Raw genomic sequence first — 27934 nt, forward strand, 5'->3', positions numbered from 1 at the left:
CCAATTTTCAACTGTGCTAAAGGTCTTTTGGGTTAGAGACTGAAGGTCTGATGGGGAAGTGGCAGAGCATATAAGTGTGGAATTGTCTGCTTATTGGATACAGGTGGCTTGTGGAATTACAGAATGAAGGTCATTTGGAAAGATGGAGAAGAGTAAAGGACCCAGAATGGATCCTTGAGGGACACCTAGGGCAACTGGGAGGTGGTAAGATAAGGTATTTGCCCATACTACAGCCTGTTGCCTGTTATTTAAGTAGGATTGGAACCACTGTATAGCGAAAGCATCCAATGACAGGTTTGTAAGTGTGTTTATGAGGAGGAGGTGGTTAACCATGTCAAAGGCTTTTGACAGATCAATAAAGAGGGCTGGGGATAGAGTGTCCTTGTTTCTATTACTATTAATGTGGTCAGTAAAGGATAAGAGAGCAGAGGTGGTGCTATGAAATGGTCTAAAGCCATGTTGGCAGGTGGCTAGAAAATTGTTTTCAAGTAGGTGGGTTAAGAGTTGCATATGAATACATTTCTCCATTACTTTAGCCAAAGGGGATAATATGGCTATGGGCCTGTAGTTGGAATACTCCTTGCAATTACCACCTTTATGCAGGGGGATAATGTGAGAAACCTTCCAGATTGATGGGATGGTTCCTTCAGAAATAGTTCTATTAATGAGGATGGATATGGGGTAGGCTATAACTTTAGCTGATTTTTGCATGTATTCTGCAGGTAGTAGATCTGCAGAGAGTGTGGTGGGTTTAAGTTTCTGGATAAGGTTACAGACACAGGATGTAGGAACTGGCTGAAAATGAAATAGAGGGGGGTTATTGGTGATGGCAGTTGTAGAGCATGTGATGCTAAAGGATAGCTGGTTGGTCAGGGATTGAATGGTTTCTGTAAAAAAAAGTGTTAAATGAGTTGGCTATTTGGGTGGGATTGTTGTGATCAGAGTTCGAGGGAGTAGGAGTGCATGAGCGTCCTGGGTGTAGGAGGTTATTGATGCCTGACCAGAATTTTTGAGGATTATTTTGGTGGGTTTGTTGAAGCTGGCAGTACTAGTTTCTTTTATCAGACAAAATGGCTTTTTTGTTTCATTTCTTAGCTGTCTGAACTGTAAGTGTTCTGAAGGACTTTTTGTTGACCGCCATTTGGTCCATAGTTTATTTCTTTGTAGGATTTTTTTGTTTGGTAGTTCTGGTGAGCCATGGGGCTGGTTTAGTTCTAATTCTAATTTTGGAGCATAACAATCTAGTATGGCTATGAATTTTGAATTGAAGTATTTGACTGCATCATCTAATGAGAGGTGTTTCAGGGGTGACCAGTCACAGGCTCTAATTTCAGTTTGGAAGCTAACAGGGTTAAAGTTTTTGTTAGTCCTTATAATCCTATAGATGGTTGAGTTTGGAGACTAAGTCTTATATCTGATTATATAGGTGAGTGAGTGGTTACTTATATTCTCAGGGAGAGTGCCTGTTTTATAAGTTTGTTGGGGAGTATTAGTGAGAATCTAGTCTAGGGTGCTTGTTTTGTTGTTAAGTTTATTGGTTCGTGTAGAGGATGTGATGGTTTGGGTAAAACCATATAAGTTAATGTGAGTAGAAGGCTGCTCAGATGCACAGGAATTCCAGTTTATATTAAAGTCATCAAGTATTATGGTTTCTTGTGGGTAGTTGGTTGAGAGCCAGCTGAGGATGGCCTCTAATGTGTTAGTATTATTGCCTGGGGTAAGTAGATAAGATTGTATTTATGGCTTTACATTCGTTGAACTGAATTTTAGATATAAGAATCTCTGCATTACTGAAAAGTGGAGGTTTGGGGTCTAGTGAGGTTACTTGTAATCCATTTTTGTAAAGTATCTCTACTCTGCCACCCTTCTTAGCATTACGGTCAAGTCTCAGGATATTGTAGCCAGGGGGAATAACTACACTGTCTTTTATTGATGGGTTAAGCCATGTTTCAGTGAGACAGAGGATGTCAAAAGAATATACCTCTATAAGGGCATGCAGGTGATTAGTTTTGTTATTGATGCTTCGGACATTAAGATGAGCTATGAGGAGAGAGTTGGGGGGCCTGGTAAGCAGGTATATATTACTGGGAGTTGGTGTATCAGGCTTTGTAGTTGTGCTTGAGGTTGGATCAGGGTTTGGGTGTATGTCACCATATAAAAGGGAGTGGAGTTGTACTCTTAGGGAGAGTTGTAAAACTTTACAAGTTAAGTTTTGGAATCTTCTGGTTTTTGGGATATAGTAGGAAATGTGAGTGAGTCTATAATACTTGGCCGTTTAATACCTAGCTTGGTAGAACGGATTGTTAGGACTATGAGGAAGCTTAAGTGTAGGTAAAGAGGTGTGTCTATTGGGGTTGTGAAATCCTAGATATTTATGGTGTTCATAGAGAGTAAGTTGATAGGGTATAGTTAGAATAGTTAGGAGTGATAATATTAGTAATGGTTTGTGGTATGTTTGGGCCATTAGTGGAGGCATTGTAGATACAAATTGGATGAGGTGGATATGTAGGGATACTTGCAGATAGAATAGTAAGATGATGACTGATGGGAGATAAGTATTAGCACTTTAAGGGGGAGGAGTTTTTGATTGGTGTTAGTGTAAAGGGGTGTGGCAAGTGGTGTATACGTTTAGGACAACTGGGGGTGAGTGGGATTTGGGGGTAGGGTGAATGGAGCGGGATGAGCCACAGAAGAAGTGAACCCTAGGAGAACAATCAGAGGAGCAGATTGCTAAGGTAGGTATAGTTGGGAAGAGGTAGATGACACAAAGCTTTGATAGTAGTTAGAATATACAGATTGGTTAAGTAGTGAAGAATAAAAGGTGGGAGGATAGAGTGGGACTAAAGCTAATACAAAATATGGGAATCGGGATGCCTGTAAGTTGTGTTTAGAGACAGTAGGATAGGTCTAGGCAAAATGTTGCCATCTAGTGGACACAGGCTGAATAGCAGTAGTAGCATCTATTGGGAGAGAGAAAGGAAGGCAGCAGGTTTAGAGTTCGAGTAGGGTAGGATAGGAGTTAAAAACAGAGATTAATAGGGGAAGGGAGACCAGGTTTAGGAACAGATAGTTTTGGTTGCTGGCTGTCCTGGCTAGTGAGAGTAAGTTTACAACCTAGATTATTACACACTATTATATCTACAGACAGTGGTTTTAAAGTACGTACTTTCACATATTTAATTTATTCCCTTGAGGGGAGTGTTGCACAGGGTAGGATGGGTTCTGTTCCTTAGAGTGGGGAGACCGCCTTATTAAGTGGAAGATGTTTCTATTCAGCAGGCAGGGGCAAGTCCTCATTACTACTGGACAATCAAGTTGGACGGCTGATAAATATAAAGGGAGAGAGAAACAGTGGTAAGACACTCAGAGAAAAACTCACAGTTACACACACTTTTAGATATTAATAGCAAATAGGTTAAATACTATACTAGCATATTAGCACAATTATTACAGCCAGATATGTTTTGAGACTAAATCAATGTAAACCAACTGTAAATTTGCAATATTCTGGCATTAAGTTCTAGACTCGAGTCGATGTGAAGCAACTGTTAACTGCATAATTCTAGGCACAATTTCTACAGTTCAATTGCTAGGGAGATATACCACTGCATATAGGAATTTGCTAAGGTGACAATATCAGTATAAAATATAGCACCACAGTTTCCTTCTAACAGAGCTAACAGCAAGGTACACAGTTTAGATGCTATCATAGGAAGTAGAGATGCAGTATTGTACAAAAGTGCAAGTTCAGTATGGCATGTTCTGTCTAGCAATTGCAGTTCCAACAAATAGAATGTGACTAAGGTACATCTAGTCAAATAGGACCCATATAAAAAGTAGTCCAGGGTCCATATGGCTCAAATAAGCTTGTATTCCACCCTTTACAAAAGTAAAAACCAAGAAATTCAGTTAAATATGTACTCAACCCTAATCAAAGGTGGATTGAAATAAGCTATAAAACACTTGATAGTGAAAAAAAACAAGCTAAAAAGGCTATATTAGATGTGTCATTGTAGTTGTAGAATAGGACAAAAACACAGCTAACTTAGACTATATATATATATATATATATATATATATATATATATATATATATTTGTTGTTGTTGGTCTTTCGGCTTTTCCCAGTTAGGCATCGCCACAGCTTAACTCCGGTCCGCTAATGATTGGCAGTAGATTTTCACGAATGCCGAGGTACCAGCTCGATGTCCAACCTTCAACAAAGGCACGCCTATTTACGCATGTCTTTCGAATGCCCACCCAACCGCGGGGAAGACATGCAGACTCCACACAGAAGGTACTCCCCGCACTCCAGCCGAGAATCGAACCTCTTGCTGTGAGGCAACAACCCTACCGCTGCACCACCATGGATAGGATATATATATATATATATATATATATATATATATATATATATATATATATATTTATATATATACACACACACACACACACACACACACACACACACACACACACACACACACACACATATATATATATATATATATATATATATATATATCCATTTACACACACGTGTATATATATATATATATATATATATATATATATATATATATATATATATATATATATATATATATATATATATATATAGAGAGAGAGAGCAATAGCTATATCTATATATATGTATATATATATATATATATATATATATATATATATATATATATATATACATATTCAGAGATCTATATATATATATATATATATATATATATATATATATATATATATATATATATATATATATATATATATATATATATATATATATATATATATATATATATATATATATATATATATATATATATATATATATATGAGAGATAAAAAATAATAACCAAAAATGAAGAACCAGTCACTTATTAGGACTTTGCCTTTAATAAAAAATAAAAAATGTTACAGTCAACAGATTAAGCGCTTTTGTCCTACTAAATTAGGACTTCATCAGAATCTACCCATGAGCTGAACACATCCTCATTTTAAACAATAAAAAGTTAAACAATTAGTTGTTGCTTGCACTATGTTTTGTTTTTGGAGTATATATATATATATATATATATATATATATATATATATGTATATTGATGGTATACATGTATATGAGGTACATGAACTAATGTGAACAGAGGAGGCACAACCATGCATAACCATGCAACTGCAAATTATTATTTATTCATTTATTTACATTAAACAACTGGCCCTGATCACTGGGAAACTCAAAAAGACATTATGCAAAGAAATACACAGGATCAAAGTGCACTTAATCAACATGTAATAGAAATGCAACAAAAATATAAATGTGTACAGGAAGAAGAAAGAGTAATAAGTGGAAAAAATGAATGATCAGTATGTTGTTAAGATTAAAATACACTAAGAAATACAGACAAATACTAGCAAGCACATGTGGACCACAAAACCAGTTGCAAACGAATCCAAGGCACAAGAAAAAAAAGCTGTAGTCATTCTTTTATTTGCAGGAAAACACAATAAAATAAGTGCTTTCATCATCAGCTATTGTAGACTTCATCAGACAAAATGCAAACACTGAAAGCAGTCATTTAAAAGCAGAAGTAAGAGCAAACCCACCATCCTAACCAATCAAATCAAGTGGGAAATGACATCCCAGCAAGATCACTATTGCACTTAAAGGATTCATTTCATAAACAGATATAAAAATATATAAATATAAATACATGAAAATTATAAAACATTTATAAATAGACAAAAGAATTAATAAATCATTCTATGTCACACTGTCTAAAACCACATGAAACACATTTAAAATGAATTTAAAACTGTCCTTATGTGCTTAACAAATGCACTAAACTATCTCCCCATTGCCTTTAATTTTTGTAGGCAAGAAATGGAGAGACGGTCATTCAAACCTGACCACTGGCCAACGTTTATACGGATTTGCCATGTTAATTCCATCTTTTCTAACAAAAGTGCCCATGGGCCACCCCTTTCATCATGGTCAGGGATATCCAAAATAAAGCATTTAAAAGAATGTCCCGTTTTTTTCATGCAGTGTTTAGCTAGGGCATTTGTGGGTTTGTTTAGTCTTATGTCCCTCAAGTGTTCATATACTCTGTTTTAAAATTTTCTTTCAGTCTTTCCTATGTAAAAACATTCACAGAGGGAGCAGACTGCACAATACACCACCCTTTCAGTGAAGCAATAGACCCTCCTATTCAATTGCACTCTGATTTTGTTCACCATAAATTTATTACCTTCCAGCATAAAGCAACAGTAGGTGCAAGCCCCACATTTCTTCATCATCCCTTGCTGTGGGGCACCTCCCTTTGACTCTAAAATGACTTTTAAATTATTACCTTTTTTAAAAATAATGTTGGGTTTACTACCAACACATTTCCTTACATCTTTATCACTTGTAAGAAAAACCCAATTTTTAAACAGCATATCAGAGATGTCCCTACTGTTATTATTAAATGCAGTAATAAAGGAACACTCAAAATGATGGGTAACTGTTGGGCCACCATCTATGGTTACCCTATCTTGCATGTACTCACCAGATGTCTGTGTTACTTGTTTGTGACAAACTTGTTGACTGCTAAGCAAGGGGGTAAAAAAACCTTTCTCCCATAGGCACCAGAAGCTGTTGAAGACTGGGGGGGGGGGTGAAAGGAGCACTTAGTGATCTAAAAATGGCATTTTTTTATAACTATTTACTACCACAACATAGGTTCACTTGGAGAACATTTTAAACTTAGCCAATTCCTTTTTAGTGCTTGAATTAACATTTTCTGATTGGTCTTACCTATCCCAGGGCTGATAATTGTATATTAGCCCTAGTGAGAATAACTATGATCATACCATAGATAATTTGAGGGGACCCTTTAAGGGATGCAGCATTTAGGAACTGCCTCTATCCATTAGTGGTATGAGGGGCAATCCTGGAGTACATTTTCTGTTACCCATCCTTAGATACAAGTTGCATTTGAATGCGGACAGATGAGCTTTGTTTTATTTGTATGGATAGTCTATTCTGGAACAGTGGTAGCCTCTGTGATATATATCCATCTCTCCACAACATTCAGTTTGGATACCTGAACTGAGTATTTCTGATGCCATTTGACTTGCTGATGTTCAGTAGGTTAATCTGTATTAGGTCGAAGGATACCTTGTATGCCAGACATGTCACCTCTAAGCACTCTGTAGGATACTGAGTATAGTAATAAATCTTTGAGGTGGTCCATGCAAGACCTATTGTTTAGGACTTGTATCCTTTTAGTAAGGTATCTCTGAAGGTATTCCAGTTGTTGCATGGGGCTGGACAGATACATGCTAAAATGGGCAATATACGAAATGATTGACCTAATGAGAGCTTTGTAAAGGGGGACAACAACATCTCTAGATCTAGTCACAATCAAATTGTTTTGAAGCTGTGCAATATAGACAGGCTTTCTTATGACTCTAGGCTGGCCAAAAGTTAGATCACTGTACACACAAATTCCCAAATGCCAAACAATCGGATCAGTTCTCAGAGGGCATTGTCATCATTTTGACACCAGTTGTTATTTGGGACAAACCTTCCTGCATGATGGTCAAGTCATTTGGGGATTCAATAACTGCTCCTAGCTTGCAGTCATCTCAAACATAGCCGGCCAAAGCCCTTTGTTATTTCCTTTTACTTTTGAGATGTATATGCCAAACAGAAAATCTCAGTCAGCACCGAACCCTGGGGGACTCCATTGGTGATTGGTCTCTTTCCCTACTGAACCCTGGGGGACTCCATTGATGATTCGTCTCTTCCCCTATTTTGATCTCCTGCATCCTGTGAGCAAGTTGGCAATCCAGCTGGTGATGTAAGTGTTTGCTCCTACATCATTCATCTTTTGTACTACACCTGAGTAGGGGGATTGTGTCAGAAGGCATGGCCAGGTCAAGGCAATGTGGTGTGAACTGTTTTACCTTCATCCATTGCTTTGGTAGTATGAGTAAAGCTTAAAATTTGCCCATAATTTTGAGCCTTTCACACTTTCCTCTGGGCTGTTTTCAAACATATTTTAGGGCCATGTATACATATATGCATTCTCTGATTCACCTTTCTGATTGTATTAAATTATATTCTTTGTATAATACAGCACCAGCTGTTATGTTAGAATGTGTTATAAATGTGTAGTTTTAAACAGTCTTCTAGTAAGCAATGAAACAAAATGTATGAATCAATAATGACAAAACTACCCATTTCAGAAAATTTCAACCATAGAAGGCCACTCAAACTTCTGTCATTACAATCAACCAATATCAGTAAATATGCAAAATCTCTGCAGAAGTAAGTCATCTAAATAATTCCACATTAAAGGGATCTGTAACTAATGAAGATGTTGCTGCTAGAAAACAACTTTATATTTCATTGTTTCATCTACAAATAAAGTGGCTGTTATCCTTGAAGAATAATTTTCCTATGTTACATTAAAAATGATAAGCTAATAATATTGCAATAGGGAATGAATGGCAAACTGATAAGTTCATAGTTACTGGGTAATTCCTCCAAAGGAGGACATTCACAGGACTGCAGCATCCACTCCCTTTAAAGTACAACACAGTACAGTATCAGCGATCCATCTGCATACTGTGGGAGTAGAACCCACAGCCTTTTGCACCCGTTGTGTTGCTAACAAATCAAACAGACTTGCAATAAGCAGCACTAAACTTCTCTTCCCCTGAATCTCTCAGCTCCTTGTAAAATATTTTATTTATTTAACAGGAAAGTCCAACTTGGAACAAAGCCAATTTTCAGCAGAGGCCCAGGGGGAAATGCTCCAGATGTATGTCTTTGTAACATGGGAGGAAACTGGAGCCCCCAGAAGAAACCCACACAAACACAGGGAGGACATACAGAAGGCATCAAAGCCAAGAATCAAACCAAAGAACCTCTTGCTGGGAGGCAATAACACTGCCACTGCACCAGCCACTTAACGCAACTAAACTTCTCAATTTCACAGCAGAAGAAATCTGGAAAAAGGCAAAATTTATGTGTGTGGGGGGGGGGGGTTAAAGGCCCAAAACCAGGGACACATTTTAAATATTGCTTGTATAATCTTAGAAAGTTGCTAAAATAGTTTTTTGTGTTACCATGTGTTTCCAAAAAAAGATAGAAAGACTGAATATTTTGTGTTATGTGTTTCCAAAAAAGATAGGATGACTGAAACTTAAAGGGATATCATTTATTTAGTGAATTCCATTCTCACTGATTTGCCAGAAAACCACAAATTTTAAGAGGAACAGACCAAAAGTACGAGCCAAATATTTTGTCAAAATCTAGACAGTTAAGACCTATGGACTAAACTCCCTGAATCACAAGTGGTGGTGTGGGTAGAGCATGCAGGCTCCTATACCTAAGGTACAGGGTTTGAGCTTCAGAAATTCTAACCACCAGTTAAATGTAACTGGGGCATTTCACACACAAGCTACTTGAATAAACAAATGGAGCACACCATTGGCTTCAGATGCTGACTGACAGCACTTCCATTGCAGCGGAGATCTTGGAGATTGTAAGATTACAGCTTTTTTTCAGTGAAGGAGTCCTGGGTTCATACAACGGAATTTCTAAGAAATATAAAGAGTTTGCGATGGGAACATCCCAAAAATACTGTTATCTTTTTTTGCTTTGTTTTTTTGTTGCAGTATTTAGTTGCTGATATGGTGTGCAGATTATGAACATCGGACTACTGCAGTCCACTTAACATTTCTTAGCTGTGTATTTCAGTCTCGGTGTTTAGTCAGTTTTACAAAACATTAGGCAGATAATTGAATGATCAAGGGTGCAGTGAGTATTCTCCCCAGATGGTGTGAATGGATTTTTTACCATAATTGTTAATACCCCTAATTAGTCATCCAACCCAGACTAGGTAGAATTATTCCTGATGCTATGCAGTGGGGTATAAATAATTAATTAAATACTTTGAAGATTCCCTCAGGGTACTCTTATTAAACAGTTATGGTTTGTGGCTGTTATGCTATCATCCCTGTGACTGGTGCTTTGTCTCAGAACATCAGAGACTAAGTAGGTTCTGAAGGACATCCATGTAGTATTGAAAAAGTTGAAACTGCCATTGTTTTGGTCATTACATTATCTGATTACATTATGGGACCTACTGAACATAATCCAACTCTTGGCTATGTTTCTTGTCTCAGAAGGAAAGCTACATAGTTGCAAGAGTTTGAAGTAGCATTCAGTAAGGTGGTGTTATAAATATTGTTATTTATCACTGCAGATAGGCTGTTCACTGACAATCATATTTGTAGGAGGGCATTCAGAGTAATTTATAAAGAAGGCTAGATTGTGGTCTTCTAGAACTTATCTATACTACACACACCAGCTACTGAATAAACAAACAGAGCAAGCCAGCTACCTAAACAAACAGAGCACACTAGCTACTTAAACAAACAAATGGAGCACACCAGCTATTTAAATAAACAAACGGAGCACACCAGCTACCACAGACACACACACACACACACACACACACACACACACACACACACATGCTACTTAAATAAACAAACTGAGAACAACAGTTACTTAAATAAACAAACTGAGCACACCAGCTACTTAAATAAACAAACGGAACACACCAGCTACTTAAATAAACAAACAGAGCACACCAGCTACCACACATAATCACACCTGCTATTTACATAAACAAACGGAGCACAAGAGCTACTTAAATAAAAAAAACAGACCACACATCAGCTAGTTACATAAACAAACAGAGCATACCAGCTATTTAAATAAATAAACAGAGCACACCAGCTACTTAAATAAACAAATGGAGCACACCAGCTACTTAAGTAAACAAACGGAGCACACCAGCTACCACACACACACAGACACACTAGCTACTTAAATAAACAAACTGAGCACAACAGCTACTTAAATAAACAAATGGAGCACACCAGCTACTTAAATAAACAAACGGAACACACCAGCTACTTAAATTAACAAACAGAGCACACCAGCTACCACACATGATCACACCAGCTACTTAAATAAACAAATGGAGCACACGAGCTACTTACATAACACCAGCTACTTAAATAAACAAACAGACCACACATCAGCTAGTTACATAAACAAACGGAGCACACCAGCTACTTAAATAAACAAACGGAACACACCAGCTACTTAAATTAACAAACAGAGCACACCAGCTACCACACATGATCACACCAGCTACTTAAATAAACAAATGGAGCACAAGAGCTACTCACATAAAGAAACGGTGCACACCAGCTACTTAAATAAACAAACAGACCACACATCAGCTAGTTACATAAACAAACGGAGCACACCAGCTACTTAAATACATAAACAGAGCACACCAGCTACTTAAACATACAAATGGAGCAAACCATCTACTTAAATAAACAAATGGAGCACATTAGCTACCACACACACAGACACAGACACACACACATACATACACACACACACACACACACACACACACACACACACACACACACACACACATACACACCAACTACTTAAATAAACAAACAGAGCACACTAGCTACTTAAATAAACAAACAGAACACACCAGCTACTTAGATAACCAAACAGAGCACACACCAGTTACTTACATAAACAAATGAGAACATACCAGCTGCTTACATAAACAAACGGAGCACACCAGCAACTTACATAAACAAATGGAGCATCTCCTTATCGTGGATGATCTGCCAGCACTTATGTGATCAGATAGTTGTTTCCATGCACTTTTGTGTTTAAATAGCGTGTGCTGCACAGATGAGTCCTTACAGGTCTTGCAGCTGTAAAGGTGGGAAGGTGGTGCTCCCTCCCCCACGCCTTATGGTTCCGGTGACTATGCTTTCTCCTGTTTATTTACCACTTCAATCATTATCTCACTGATCAAACTCAAAGGGCAGCCCCTTTTAAAAAACATACCCTTCAAGCAATCACATTCATCCAAGAAGCTGTCAAATAAGCTCACCATACAAGCAGCCCCTACAAACTGTCCTTTTACTACTGCTTTTTTCTGCTTGAAGGGGTGTGCACTTTCATAGTGCAAGAAGCTATTGAATATGTTTCTTTTCTATAGCTCTGTACCACAAAAACCTTATTAATCACATCCTTTGTAAGCCATACATCCAAATAAGCTATTTCCTTAATGTCAATATTGTGGATAAAATGGAGGAAAGTGGTCGTCTGGTTGATATATTCCAGAAAAACATCAATCTCACTCATTGAGCCGTTCCAAAAAATAAAAATGTCATCCAAAAAATGAGTATATAGATTGCAATGCTTGAAAAAAGGGGAACATTGTAAAAATGTCTTCTCCCACTGCAACATTATGATATTGGCATAAAGTCCTCCACATGCTGACCCCATGGCAACACCTTCTACCTGTAGGAACAATTATTTTTCAAACAGAATAAAATTATTAGTAAGAACCATTTCCATCAGTATCTCATATGTGTTAACCTGTGTCTGGAGGAGCCCTTTCTCAAGCAAAAATTCACAGAACCACTCAATACCCACTACATGAGGTATGATAGTGTATAAATCTTTAACATCTATTATAATGAAAAAAAAACTTCCTCATCATGTTATAAAACATTCAGCATCTTCAGAAAATCCCACAAATCTTTACACAGAAGGGGTTCATGTTGGACAAAATTTTTAAGTTTTATATCAAAGATATTTTGCCAGTGGGTATGTAATCGAACCCCTTGCATCCACAATGGGACACATAGGGGGTTGCACTAATCTTTATGAATTTTAGGCAACCCAAACATAACAGGTGTCCTAAGATATGCTGAATTAAAAAATTATATTTGTCAATGGAAATACTCCCATCAATAAATAGATCTTGTAAAACCCCACTAACCTTTCTATACGCTTTGTTTAGCTCATTCAGGGAGATTTTTACATAAGCTCTACCAGCAAGGAGTTTTTTCATACTCTTATTATAATCAGCCACATTCACAATAACAATCCTACCCCCTTTGTCCTGTTTCATTATTCAGATTTCCTTGTATTACTCAGTAATCTTAGTCTCTCAATCTCATCGTCTTTTAAGTTATTAATTTTCCTGCTAGGTTTTACACTACGAATGTCCAAATCACAAACTCTCTCAAAAAGTTGTATGTTGTCTCTCCATTTCTTGCCTACTAAAATTAAAGGCAATGGAGAGATAGTTTACTGCATTTGTTAAACACATATGGACAGTTTTAAATTAATTTTATATGTCACCAGTCTCCAGAGCTGTGGATGAAGGCAAGGTGGTTCATACAGCCTACCTTGATCTGGCCAAGGCCTTTGATACCATTCCCCACAAAGGAATCATAGAAAAAGTCACTAAGCTAGGCATCAACCCCTATATTACTAGGTGGGTTGCAAACTGGCTCACAGGTAGAACCTACAGTGTGAAAGTAGCTAACTCCAAGTCAGACTGCCGACTAGTCACAAGTAGAGTCCCACAGGGTTCGGTCCTGGGTCCTCTCCTGTTTGGTATCTACTTCTCTGAAGTCCGGGCCAACATGAAGTGACTCTGGCTGACAATGTTCGCAGATGATTGCAAGTTGGGAGCTATTATTAACTCCCCAAGTGATGTTGACATCCTACAGAAAGGCCTCACTGAGACCAACGACTGGTGTCAGAACCATGGCCTTAAGCTCAATGCCAAAAATTGTGTCATCATCCCCTTTGGGAAAAACCCAGTTCCCATGAATTACCACATTGATGGTAGTCCACTGAACACAGAAGGCGTTTTAAGAGATCTGGGAACACAGGTTGACAGCAACCACTCTTTTGACCACTACATTGCCACTGTGGTAAGAAAGTCCTTCTATGTGGCACTTCACATTACTAAGGGTTTTGCATCCAGGAAGAAAGAGGTCATTGTCTCCCTCTACTCTTCCCTCACTAGGCCAGTCATTGAGTACAATGCCCCATTTGGCATGTACCTCATTAAATACCTGCAACAACTGAAGAGGCCGCAAAAGTACCTACCAAAGAAGATCCTAGGCCTTAAACAGTTGTCCTATATGGACAGACTCAAAAAACTCCAACTATTCTCTGTCTCATATCACCTACTTAGAGGCGATCTCTGCTTGACTTACAAAGCCATGTCTGACCCAGCTCTGTTAGAAATGCTACATCTAAAGAAATCCCAATCCCTCTACACCACATGTTCCAGAGACCTCAACCTCATTATAACAATCAACAGAACATTTTGGAGGGGCAGGTTCATAACCCAGAGACTGCCCAGGCTTCCCATACATGTCAAACAGAGCACCTCACTGGCCCTCTTCAAGAGAAATCTTGATGAGTGGATGGGAAATAGAAAATTCACCCCAGGGATCACTCCAGTGGCTTTACTCAACTGAGGACCTGGGAACTAAGGTCAGGTGGCACGATGCCAGGGTAATCCTATGGGCTAGGCTTGTAAAGGCTCCAGGTCCATTAGCCTAGTACACACCTATGAACCTATGTGTTTCATATGGTTTTAGACAGTGTGACATAGAATGTTTTATTAATTCATTTATCTATTTATAAATATTTTATAATTTTCTTGTATTTATATTTATATATTTTTATATCTGTTTATGAAATGAATCCTTTAAGTGCAATAGTGATCTTGCTGGGATGTCATTTCCCACTTGATTTGATTGGTTAGGATGGTGAGTGCACTCTTACTTCTGCTTTTAAATGACTGCTTTTAGTGTTTGTATTTTGTCTGATGAAGTCTCCAATAGTTGATGACCAAAGCACTTATTTTATTGTGTTTTCCTGCAAATAAGAGTGACTACAGCTTTTTTCTTGTGCCTTGGATTCATTTGCAACTGGTTTTGTGGTTCACGTGTGCCTCCCAGTATTTGTCTGCTATTTTGTTAAGATGATACATTTAAAGTTAAATCTGTCTATAGAAGAAAACTCAGAAACCGAGATAGTTACTGAACCAGTTTGTGAAATGAAGCAAATGTTCTAAATTGCCAAAGATCATGGAAGACACAGCCAAACATAAAACCACTAATTTGGAAAAAATCTGGAAACTAGAATGATGATCCTGGAGTCTGGTGCAGCAGAACTGAAAAGACTGATGGGAGGAAAATCACAACTGTTGTCAGAACATAACTCCCAAAATAAAATATGCATGATAATTGTGCATCTCAAGGCACACATAATAAATCAAAGGCTATCTTGAGTAAGGTTCTGGGTGAATCCTATAAGGAACTATTAGAGCAGCAGAAAAAAAGATATGCTGTACCATGTCAAAAGATAAAAAAAAATTGCGTTAAACAACTGAGTGTATCAGCTTAAACAGTCATTTGCAGAAAATGAACTCAAACATGATTGATCACTAGAGAAAATGTTAAAATGCCATAGACAAAATGGGCTCAGGAAGAGGTATGCAGTAAATCAAAATATGCTTCAGTACGAGAGGGAAGCAAAGTGCCTTAGAGCTAACAACTGAACTGATGAGCCAAGGGGAAAAAAGTTCTTTCCACTAAGAAATGATCACAGTGCTATGTCTCTTCCAAAGTCAGACATGTTACCAGTTGGTGCTCAGAATGGAGTGCTACAACCCATGTACCATGGAATTTGTGGGCCAGCCAAGGTAGTAGCTTGATGGCCAGTGATGGAAGTTACCACATTTGTGATCTAAATGGGTCATGTGCCCTTTTGCTAACTAGCAACTGCTATGGATTATGTAGGCTGCAGTGCTGATGCAGTGTCGGGGGAGGATCTCACAAACTTGCCTAGAGTAGAGGCGGCCACATACCCTTCCTATAAAAGGGAGTGACAGTTTGTCCCTCTGCTAGAGAGAGAGGGAAAGTACTGGAGAGACACAGAGGCTGAGACCCATAAGAACAGAAACTGAGTATCAAAGACTTTTGCCTCAGAATTTATGAGCAGAAGAAAGACTTTAAACTGTAAGCTATTATTTTATTTTGACAGTCCTTTTTTGAGTTAAATTGGCTTGATACAGCAATTATATTTGCTTTTCATTTTCAAATTGGGTAATTTGCTGTACGTTAAGCACACTTAAGTATAAAGCAAAGTCTCCAGTTGCTGAAAACTACTATATACTTATATAACTGTAACTCTATACACATATATATATATATATATATATATATATATATATATATATATATAATATATATACACACACACATACTGTTGGCGGTATCATCTTAAGGGTAAGAAAGTTGGGTTAGACATACATTTACAGAGGAAAATAAACACATGTGAAGGCAATCAATCTGGTTAAAAACGGAAGAGGGAAACAACCCTCTCTTCCTCCTTTATTATAAAGCACATGGTCATGTGACCAATATTGACCTCTCCACACCAACAACGTCAGTGTAAGAGCACACATACGATCATTCACTCTCTTTTATTATTATCAGCCAACACCCCCACTTGCTCTTACGCTGTATACAAATACATTTTAAGAACATATTTTTGGTTAACTTTTCCTTCACATTCCAAATATGTAATGCATGAACTTTTCAATCTTCGACTTCGTAGCAGGTTTAGTAAAGACATCTGCAACCATGTCCATTGTCGGGCAATATTCAATGCTTATTTTGTCATCATTAAGTGCTGACCTGACAAAATGATACATAATGTCAACATGTTTACATCTCTGTCAGCTTACTGGATTCTTTGACAAAGCGATTGCTCCTTGATTGTCCTCAGATATTGTTACTGGCACATACTTGCACTCTTCATCCATTTCACTCAACAGCTGCACAAGGTACAAACCCTCCTGTGTTGTCGCTGCCAATGCCATGTACTCTGCCTCACATGTAGATAAAGCCACCGTTTGTTGTTTCTTTGATTTCCATGAAATAATAGGCCGATCTCTATTAAGGCTAAAGCAATAACCTGTTGTACTATGCCTATCGTTTTGATCTGTTGCCCAGTCTGCATCTCTGTATACTATAAGATGAAGTCTCCCTTCACTTTTCTTGTAACACAGCTCTCTGTCCAAAGTACCTTTTAAGTACCTTAACACGTTTGGCTAGTGTTAAATGAGATTAACTTAGTTGTGACAAATATTGTGAAAGTTTACTTACAATCCAGCTAAGATCAGGTCTCGTGCTCGTCATAACATATATCAAACTACCCACAAGCTCACAATATTTTCTTGGATCTGTAGATTCACTGTCACATTCAAAGTTTGTTTTTTGTTCGGAAGGATTACTTCCTACTTTACAATAAGACATACCAAATTTCTCAAGAATTTTCGTAACGTACCTCTTTTGGTTCATCTTTACTTCACCACTATTCTGGGCAAAATAAATGCCTAGAAAATGTTTCAGCTTTCCCAAATCTTTCATTTTAAATTTAGCTTTGAGCATTTCTTTTACTTTGTTTAGAGATTCATTGTCACTAGCTGCTATAATGAGATCGTCTACCCATATAATTAGAACTGTTTTCTCATTTTCAGCTTGTCTAGTGTATACACAATGGTCTGCAGGGTTTTGGATAAAACTATTTTCACAAAGATAATCGTGCAACATTTTGTTCCAGTTATGCCCTGATTGTTTCAATCCGTATAATGGCTTATTCAGTTTACAAACCAATTTTTCATCGTTATTTGATTTCTTTTCAAAACCTTCAGGTTGCTCCATATGCACCTCACATTCAATAGGAGCATGTAAATAAGCCGTTTGTACATCCATCTGGTGCAATTCTAAATCGTACTGAGCTGCCATCATCTTTAGGTTTTGGACATCCGTACAGATGTACAGATGTCATACTCGCAGTTGGTGCAAATGTTTCATTATAATCTATACCAGCGATTTGACTGTAGCCTTTAGCTGCATATTTAGCTTTGTAAGTCTCTGTATTATCTGCATTGTCATTTATCGTGAAAATCTACCTACCCCCACTGCATTTTTATCTTCCGTCAGTGTGGTGAGTGTAAATGTGTTGTTTTCCTTTAAAGACTTAAGTTCCTCCTCCATAGCTTTGACCCACTTTTCCAAGTTAGAAGAAGTCATGGCTTCTTTAAAGCTCTGCGGTGTGTTGCATATTAATCTGTAACAATAGTCAACATTAACTGTCACACAATCGTCGTTTTCAACTTTACACTCATAGTCCTTCAAGTATGCAGGTGGTTTTCTCTCTCTTTTAGAGTAGTGTGTATCCTGCCTTGTGTCTTGACTGTCAACTTTTGATTCTGACTTAACATGCACACTTCTTCTGGTATTAAGATCTTCATCTATCACTTCTGGGTCTGTCTGAATCTGGCATTCAGCTACATTCTTAGTAAAGAACTTGACTAACCTGTGTCAGGATAATACTAGATATGATGGGCTGTTTTTATCATATCCGACAAAGATCCTTATTACATCTTGAGTCTAACTTCTTTTTATTTTGTCTGTATGCATAACACACTGATACAAATTTTCTCATCCTTGAAAGATCAGGTTCCTTTCCTGTTAGCATAAAGAATGGGCTCTGCCCCCATGCCTGTTATAACATCTGTTGCGAATAAAGGCAGCAGTCATTACTGCATATGTCCACAACTCTTTAGGTAAGTCACTCTATCAACATACACCTTGCCATTTCCAACAGTGTTCTCCAGTTTCTCTGTTGTCCCATTCTGATGGGGTGAATAAGGTGTGGACGTTTCGTGTCTTATAACATTTTTACTCAATAATGACTGAAAGTCTTTCGACATGAACTCAGTGCCATTATCTGATCTGATACACTTTACCTTCCCATAACGAGCTGAATCTGCAATAAACTTTTCATTCACTCTGACTGTATCACTCTTGGCTTTCAGAAAGTAGACAAATATTACACCCACGTAGTCATCAGTAAATGCTAAAGTGCAATAAAAGCCATCTTTTTCTACTGGCTCAATTGGGCTTGCCAAATCAGTATGGACTAGTTCAACTTTTGCTCTTGCATCTGGTTCTCTGTTTCTGCTCTGGACAAATTTCCCCTGCATACAGGTTTCATAATCTAGGTTAGGTCTTTCAACTTTACCTTTAATTTTCATTCCTTTTACCACTTTTTATAATTTTGACACATCTTCAAAATTATAGGGACCAAGCATTTTATGCCATGCTTGAATGCCATAACAGCTCTGAGATGCATCATAATGTATCTCACCTTCATTTTCTTCATCATATGTGTCTACATAATAGTCTATCACACTCAATTATGTCAAACCTGGTGCTGTTTTTATATGTGTCTAAATAATAGAATGTATCACACTCAATTATGTCAAACCTGGTGCCATTTTTATATGTGTCTAAGTAAACAGAGTCTGTCACACTCAATTATGTCAAACCTGGTGCCATTTTTGTAGATGAGTTGGTCCCGGCCTTGCTTAAAGTTGAGCGAGGCCCCCTTGGACGTTACTGCCTTAAATGGCTAACAAATGATAATACAGTAAGAATTATGAAGCCGGATAAAGGGGGTGGAGTTGTATTATATGACCAAAATGTATACAACAAGAGGTTTGAAATATTAGTAGAGTCTGGGAATTACATGTCTGTATCTGTGAATGAAATTAACATTGGGTACAGACGTATTGACATGTTCCTTGAGGAATTTTTTTTGGATGGAAGAATCAATTTAGACATATATAAATTTTTGATTGTGGAACATCCCACATTGGCTACTATTGTAGGAGTTCCGAAAGTAAATAAAAACTTACGTGATCCACCATTTCGGCCAATAATTTCAGGTAGCCAATCAAAAACATTTCCTTTGGGAGTAGTCAATGATACATGGTTAAAACACATTTATGGCAAAATACCATACTTGATTAAAGACTCTTGGATGTTTCTTGGGAATTTAACACCACAACTATGGAAAGAAGGAATTATATTTATTACAGTAGATGTTATTGACTTATTTTCATGTATCCCAAAGCAAGAGGGTTTAGAAAGTTTTTGCAATAGTATCAGACAGTATTCACATTTGAAATGGGACCACATCGATTTAATTATGGAACTTATGTCAATAATTCTTGAGTATAACTACATATATTTCGAAGGGGAATATTATAAGCAGACTCAGGGAGTGGCTATGGGGGCTGCTTGCGCCCCTATATATGCAAACTTGGTTATGTTGGATTGGGAAACTGAGAAATTGTTTAAGAGTGAATATTTTAGGTTTATAAGACATTACACGAAATTCCTGGACGATATTTTCATATTATGGGATGGACCCGAAACCAAAATAGAAGAATTTATTAATTATTTGAATAGTAGTAGTCATTATCTAAAATTCAAATACAATTATAGTGGTGTGGGTATTGCATATCTAGATACATTTGTTTCTACTAACAAAGACGGTTTTAAATCCTGTATTTATAGGAAAAACACCTTTTCTAATAATTATTTGGAGTACACAAGCAATCACCCATATAAAACCAAGAATAGTATCTTTAAGGGGCAGTGCATTCACGCCGCCAGAATGACCTCCATTTATAAAGATATGTTAGATGAAACTGACTTCATTTGTAGTTTGTTTAGTACTAGGGGATATCCCTTTAAGTTAATGAATGAGATAAAAACTTATGTGATAGGGGAATGGGGGAAAAAATTCTCCCCGGTTTTGAGTAAACCTCTTACCAACAGTATTATAAAGAATGAACATGCTATTGAATATAAACGAGTATGTATATTGGAATATACCCCCCAGGTCACACAAATAAAACAAATGTTAAATCGATATTGGAATATACTTATAGTAGACAGTGCATTAAAAGAAATAGTAGGGGATGCACCTAATTTTGTATATAAAATGGGAACAAATTTGAAGTCTATCTTTGAGAGGAATAATAGGGTAGATTGCATAAGTACACAGCACAAGGGAACCAGAAAATGTGGATGTTGTAGATATTGTCAAGTTATACTAGAAGATGAAGGGATTGTCCTAGAGAATATTAATAGGACTAGAATTACCTTTAGCAATGGTAATTGCAATACTAAAAATATTATATATATGGCCAAATGTTTAGCTTGTACTGGTTTTTACATTGGTAAAACTGAACGAATGTTTAAGAGACGAATTTATGATCATCTATATGCAATTAGGAAAAATGACAGTACTAATGCTTTGTACCGACATATAGAGGCTACTGGTAATAGTCATAGATTTAAATTTGCCATCTTAGAACAAGTAAAAATGAATAGTAGAGGAGGAAACACAAAAGTATACTTGGCTGAGAAAGAAGTGAGATGGCAAATATTAACTGATGCATCCACCACACCAGGACTAAATGATTATACTACTATTAAACCCATTTTACAAAAGTCACAATAGGTGATAGATATGCATATGGTTATATGCACACACATTACTTTTATTATGTATCAGTACTTTAAATGTAAGGGTACAGATTTTTTACACCACTATGATAGACATAATAGATAGGTATAGGATGTATGAGTATTGGATATATGACATCACAAATTCTATCATAGTAGCTAATTTTATATCTAGTTCATGCATAAAGTCATTTCCCATAGGATTTTAACTTTATATAAAAAAATGAAAATATAAATGGTTTGAAACACATATACATAATTTATATATTCTCTGTATATGTATGCATTTTATATTCATGCAACTGATTATTAATGAACTAGTTGCAATGGGTGTGTTTACAATTCATTTGATTATTTTAATATATACGTACTAATGGAGTTATTTGAGTGCAATTTACTTGAATATGCATACTTTGGTATTTTTAGGTTGTATCTTTTTAAATGGTTTTATCATTGTGGCGCCAAGAAAAGTATAAATTAGCCTTTGGTAATTGTATAATTGATTCTGATGAAGTCCACATGCTGGGTGGATGAAAGCGCTTGATCCGTTTGTTATTTTTATCTGTCCGTTTGTTTGGAGTTGTTATTGCCTATTAAACAGGTCGTATTATAGCTTATACAGTGCGTGTCTTCCTTCAGGCACACAATAGTGTTTATTTCATTTTATTTTCGCCTGCATACAGGTTTCACAATCTAGGTTAGGTCTTTCAACTTTACCTTTAATTTTCATTCCTTTTACCACTTTTTATAATTTTGACACATCTTCGAAATTACAGTGACCAAGCATTTTATGCCATGCTTAAATGTCATAACAGCTCTGAGATGCATCATAATGTATCCCACCTTCATTTTCTTCATCATATGTGTGTACATAATAGTCTATCATACTCAATTATGTCAAACCTGGTGCCATTTTTATATGTGTCTAAATAATAGTGTCTGTCACACTCAATTATGTCAAACCTGGTGCCGTTTTTATATATGTCTAAATAATAGAATCTATCACACTCAATTATGTCAAACCTGGAGCCGTTTTTATATGTGTCTAAATAATAGAGTCTATCACACTTGATTATGTCAAACCTGGAGCCGTTTTTATATGTGTCTAAATAATAGAATCTATCACACTCAATTATGTCAAACCTAGTGCTGTTTTTATATGTGTCTAAGTAAACAGAGTCAGTCACACTCAATTATGTCAAACCTGGTGCCATTTTTGTAGACGAGTTGGTCCCGGCCTTGCTTAAAGTTGATTGAGGCCCCCTTGGACGTTGCTGCCTTAACAGAAAAAATGCTTTGTGGATACGTCGGGATATACAGTGTCCGAGTCATCATCACCTTTACTTTGTGCCCCTCTGTGTCTAGCAGCCATACCTCTGCATTACCTCTCTTTTGTGTGGCCCCACAGGTTCTCGTTCCATTAGCTAATTCCACAATGTGTTCCTCCAGTTGGAAAGTTGCATCAAAGCATTTAAACTTTTTCAGGTCGTTAATTATGTGTGACGTGGCACCAGTGTCCACCATTAATTCCTTCTGTTTTAATTCACAAATTTGATGCTCGTTTATTCTGAAGACAAATGTGTGATCATTCACAACAGTTGCTTGTTTCACATTGTCTTTCTTTTTTCATCTACAGTTACTGTCTCTGTGGCTAGAGTTTTACACAAGCTACACCACTGTCTCTGGCCTTTATATTCCCTCCGGCATTCTCATGCCTTGTGTCCCTTTTGGCCACAGCTATAGCATATAATCTCTGCCCTTACTCTTTCCCCAAGGCCACTTGCTTTCATCACATTATCATTACTTACATTGGCGTTAAATTTCTCGGTATGTTCATAGCTTCTCAACCTTGTTTTGAACCAAAGCTCAACTTATCATCTTGCGTGATGTGTACTGCAAATGGTTTAAAAGTTTTAGGCAACCCTTTCAGAATCATCGCAATTAGTAATCTATCACCGAGCTTCTCCCCAGCATTTCTAAGTGCTGTAATGGCCATCTCAGCCCTAATAATATAGTCTGTGACACTTTCACTGATGGCCTTTTGGAGGCTTGTTAATTCGGTGCATAGGTTAATTACCCATGGCTTCCCTTTCCCAGCATAATGGTCTCTCAGGATCTGGAGCGCTTCTCCACCATCGTCTGCAGTGTCTCTCATGACGAGGGACAAACTTTTGTCATCTAAGAACTGTATTAGTTCTGCATATGCCTCCTCATTTTTCTCAGCATCGTCGTCGCCTTCATTCTCATTCTCGTCATCTTCTGCGTCTTGCTGCACATTTCGCAAAATGGCATCTTTCAGCCCTAGCAAAAGCAGGTGCCCTAGAAACTTTGTCTCCCACAATTCGTAATTCTTCTCATCTCTGTCAAAACATAGTCTATGCCATCGACTTCCTACTTCCCTCCTGGGCCCATAACCTGTTGGCAGTATCATCTTAAGGGTAAGAACTTCGGGTTAGACATACATTTACAGAGGAAAATAAACACATGTGAAGGCAATCAATCTGGTTAAAAATGGAAAAGGGGAACAACCCTCATTTCCTCCTTTATTATAAAGCACATGGTCACATGACCTCTCCACACCAACAACGGCAGTGTAAGAGCACACATACGATCACTCACTCTCTTTTATTATTATCAGCCAAGACATACACACACACACACACACACACACACGTGTGTGTGTGTGTGTGTGTGTGTGTGTGTGTGTGTGTGTGTGTAAGAACAGATGAGATATGGATGTGTTGGTATTGCTCTTCTAGTAGCCACCTGTAAGGGTTCGCGCATATTAAAATGCAACTTTTGAGAATATTTCTGTATGAAGACAAAAAGAATGGAAGAGCTGCTCAAAGTAGGACAGTAGAGATGGAGCAGGCAAGGAGATGCACTACATTTCTCAGGAGAATTAGAGAATATGTAAGCACTTAATGAGGCTGGAAGTGAGCAAGGCAAGGGGGAGCATGACAAAGCATGTATGTACAGAAAGGCTGAAGGATGCATGATACCAAATTCCTGAAAATGTGGAAAAGGCAAACAATGTGGGGAAGATTAAGAATATGTGATGCATGAAAAGAGTTACCTGCTATTAGGAAGATGAAGATGGAAAGAAGTAACTTTCATTGCTTTTAGAGTAAGCCAAGAAATGGACATATGTAAGTCTGGTACTGTATAAATCTGCTCCTTTGTTCCTAACATGCTGTGTACTGGTGCCTGCCTTCTAAGTATCCAGTAGGTAACAGTAAACAGCTGTAGTTATGTAATGGCCACTTTCCATAAGTTAGTCTTGATGTATAATATTAATTTGCGGTCATAAGGGGTCTTGCAATAACATGCATCAAGGATTTCTGGTTCTCAGGTGCAGTTTTTCCTACATACCAGTAGTCATATGAATATTAACACTGATAGCAACAATATTTTTTGTTTCAGTTCAGCATGCCAGACCAGGCCAGTCTGAATTTGACAAGTGGATCCTTGGTTTTGACCAAACAAGTAAGTTATTTTCTCATATTCAGAATTGTTTTCTTTTCCTGATAACCCATTTACAGGCCAATGAGAAGCAGAATGTGACTGCATAACTTTTGGCTTGCCTTGAATTAAGGATGGCAACAAATGCAGATTTTGTTCTGTCTCTGACCCATTTCCAGACCAAATAAACTGCTTACATCAAAGACTAACCCAATGTCATTGTTGTGTGTGTTAAATGTGTATTAGTTCTTGCAAAGCTTTATGTATGTGTACCAAGCTGATTCATTCTGGTCCATGCATTCACAATTATGTGCTTTGCAAAAAAATGTACAAAGGAACACAACATGCTGTTTGTTCATTCATTCATTTATTTATTTGTTTGCTTGTTTGCATTGTTATGTAAACATCATATACACTACTATTAATTTATGCTTTGTATACTGGACAAATCCCATTTAGCAAGAGGCTATTTCAGAAGAGTGACCCAAGGACAATGTCACAAAATGGCAACTAGTGTACTACAATCAAAAGCTAGTAGTTTAATGGCTATAGCAGTATATGAATCACACAGGATCTGTTTATTAAGTAAATATTTAATAAATATCAGATTTTAAATTGAAATAGTCAGTTACAGTTGTGCCCATTACAACGGGAAACAGATACAGAAGTTTCAAGCTCTTGTTTAAAATTTGCTTTTCATGTCAATAAAAAGTAAAATCGAACTGTTGGTGGTAATTTTGTATTTGCTGAGAGACAGTTATAAAAGATTTTTTTTGTTTTTCTTTGAGTAATAGTGACTCAGGTTAACGGCATTAGGCAGAGTTAGGTGAAAAGTTTTATTTTTGTGTATGTACATATATATATATATATATATATATATATATATATATATATATATATATATATATATATATATATAGAGAGAGAGAGAGAGAGATGGGTGCCATTGGCTTGGCATGGCACATCTTTATCTACTGTGACTATTTTTGATAAATTTTCATCAGTGGTAAAAGTGGCTGCATTATATTACTGTGGAAATACAACAGTTCCACTGTAATATATTTAAGGAATTTTCCACTTCGTCAGTGGTTGCATAAACGTGGACTTAGTATATTTAATTTTCAGGACAGTGGGGGTGAAGCCCCACAAGTAAAAAAAACAAGCTTTTAATTGTTTAACATGATCACAAGTGTAATGTGTTTGATTACATTTGTGATCACTACAGTCAAATTTTTTTTTGTTTCGATTATAGTGCTCGCCAGTGGCATTTTCTGTTTGTCAAAGTTCATTGACAATTTAAAGTAATGCACAGACACACACACAGAGACATGTGTGTGTGTGTGTGTGTGTGTGTGTGTGTGTGTGTGTGTGTGTGTGTGTGTGTGTGTGTGTGTGTGTGTGTGTGTGTGTGTGTATATATATATATATATATATATACATATATATATATATATATATATATATATATATATATATATATATATATATATATATACACTTTTATGTGTGTGTGTGTGTGTGTGTGCACTAAATAAAAATGAAACATCTAAATCGAAAAAAAGGTTGACAAGGCAGTGCCCATGTTCCAGGAAATAGCCTCAGGGAAACATTCTTTTTTGCTGCCCACTGCACCCCCATATTCTGCTAATTATATATTCCTACTTTGAGATTTCACAATACCAGGGGAAAAGGGGAGATTTCACAGTATTTTATTTATTTATTATTTTTATTTGCAGTTGGTTAACCAGGATAGTCCATTGGGTCAATAAGAACCCATTTTGAATGGAGTCCTGGGGAGAAAAGCTCCAAGACAAAACAAAGATTACAGCAATTACAATTAAATTTTAGGTTACATTAAGTACAAAAAACAAACATTGCATTTGTAAATATACCGTTTCTTGAAATGGAATAGTATAATTAGAGAATTATAAGAAGCTATTTACAATTGGCTTAGTATTTGCTAGATGCAAATATGAAATTAGAGTCTAGAATAAATGAAATAGTTGCTTGTAGGAAGAGGAGAATAGGCTATGTGGGGTGGGAGCAGGAGCATTCCCACTTGTATGTTAGATGTGAGTGAAGTGATTTTTTAAAGGAAGAGGGGTTTGTGGTGGACAGTACCAGGGGGAAAGGGAATATTCACCAACTCGGATAATTCTGCAGTCTCATATAACTGTCGATCAGCTGTTCTGCAGACCAAATTGTGTTGACAAAAAAGCTGTCAGTCATAGAGACATTCAGTCAGATTACTGGCTTCCATATGTGTGTGTGTGTGTATGTATATATATATATATATATATATATATATATATATATATATATATATATATATATATATATATATATATATTGCTCCTGCATTTTACCAGATGCATGTTTGTTCGACAAACACAGGGGTGTGATTTAATGTTGACTATACGGATGACCGAATGGTGGATATGTCGATGGTATGGAATGCTGATACAAATAAGTGGGGCTGGGGAGTGAGACTGCACGTGTGTGTGTGTGTGTGTGTGTGTGTGTGTGTGTGTGTGTGTGTGTGTGTGTGTGTGTGTGTGTGTGTGTGTGAGTTAGGGTTACAGTCAGGGATGAGTGAAGGATGGATGTTGTGTGTTTGTGTGGGAGTTTGAGTATTTTGGGGTAAGAGTAAGGGTTAAGTTAGGGGACAGATGTAGTGTTGTGCATGCACTTGTGAATGCTTGTGTGTCTGAGTCTGTCTTGTGTAGTCGCAGTGTTATGGGAAGTTTTAATGATGTTACGGTGTAGAGTTAGGGTTAGGGGAAGGGGTAGCATTAGGATTAGGGTTTGCATCCATTACTAAGGTGAGTGCAGGAGGACAGAGCCCCCTGCCCTCTTTAGTAATCGGTGCTAACCCTAACCCTAATGCTACCACTTTCCCCAACCCTAACCTTATACCTCAATGTCATTAAAATCTTCCCGTAACCCTACCACTATTCAGACAAATTTGAGGTTAGTATTATGGGGGATTACATTTTAAATGTCATTGTTTTTGGTTCTCTTTTCTGCTACTGTATATGATCAAACTTACTTTGTCAATGTTTTACATTCGACATGAGGCCGGTTTGCTTATATACAATATACCAATACACACACACACACACACACACACACACACACAC

At 37.1% G+C, this 27934-nt stretch overlaps 1 protein-coding gene across 3 annotated transcripts in view; it reads left to right on the top strand.

The window, feature by feature from the left end:
• The window catches only part of VIT (vitrin), a 1072224-nt gene that overhangs the window by 690831 nt on the left and 353459 nt on the right, over nt 1-27934 (top strand). For all 3 annotated transcript variants that reach the window (XM_044057778.1, XM_044057780.1, XM_044057779.1), the window contains one exon: nt 24756-24818. In XM_044057778.1, the coding sequence (XP_043913713.1) occupies nt 24756-24818 (63 nt within the window). The remainder of the gene's footprint in view (nt 1-24755; nt 24819-27934) is intronic.

The sequence above is a fragment of the Protopterus annectens genome, chromosome 1.part2, assembly GCF_019279795.1.
Source record: "Protopterus annectens isolate FY-2018-M chromosome 1.part2, PAN1.0, whole genome shotgun sequence".
In the NCBI taxonomy this organism is placed as follows: domain Eukaryota; kingdom Metazoa; phylum Chordata; order Ceratodontiformes; family Protopteridae; genus Protopterus; species Protopterus annectens.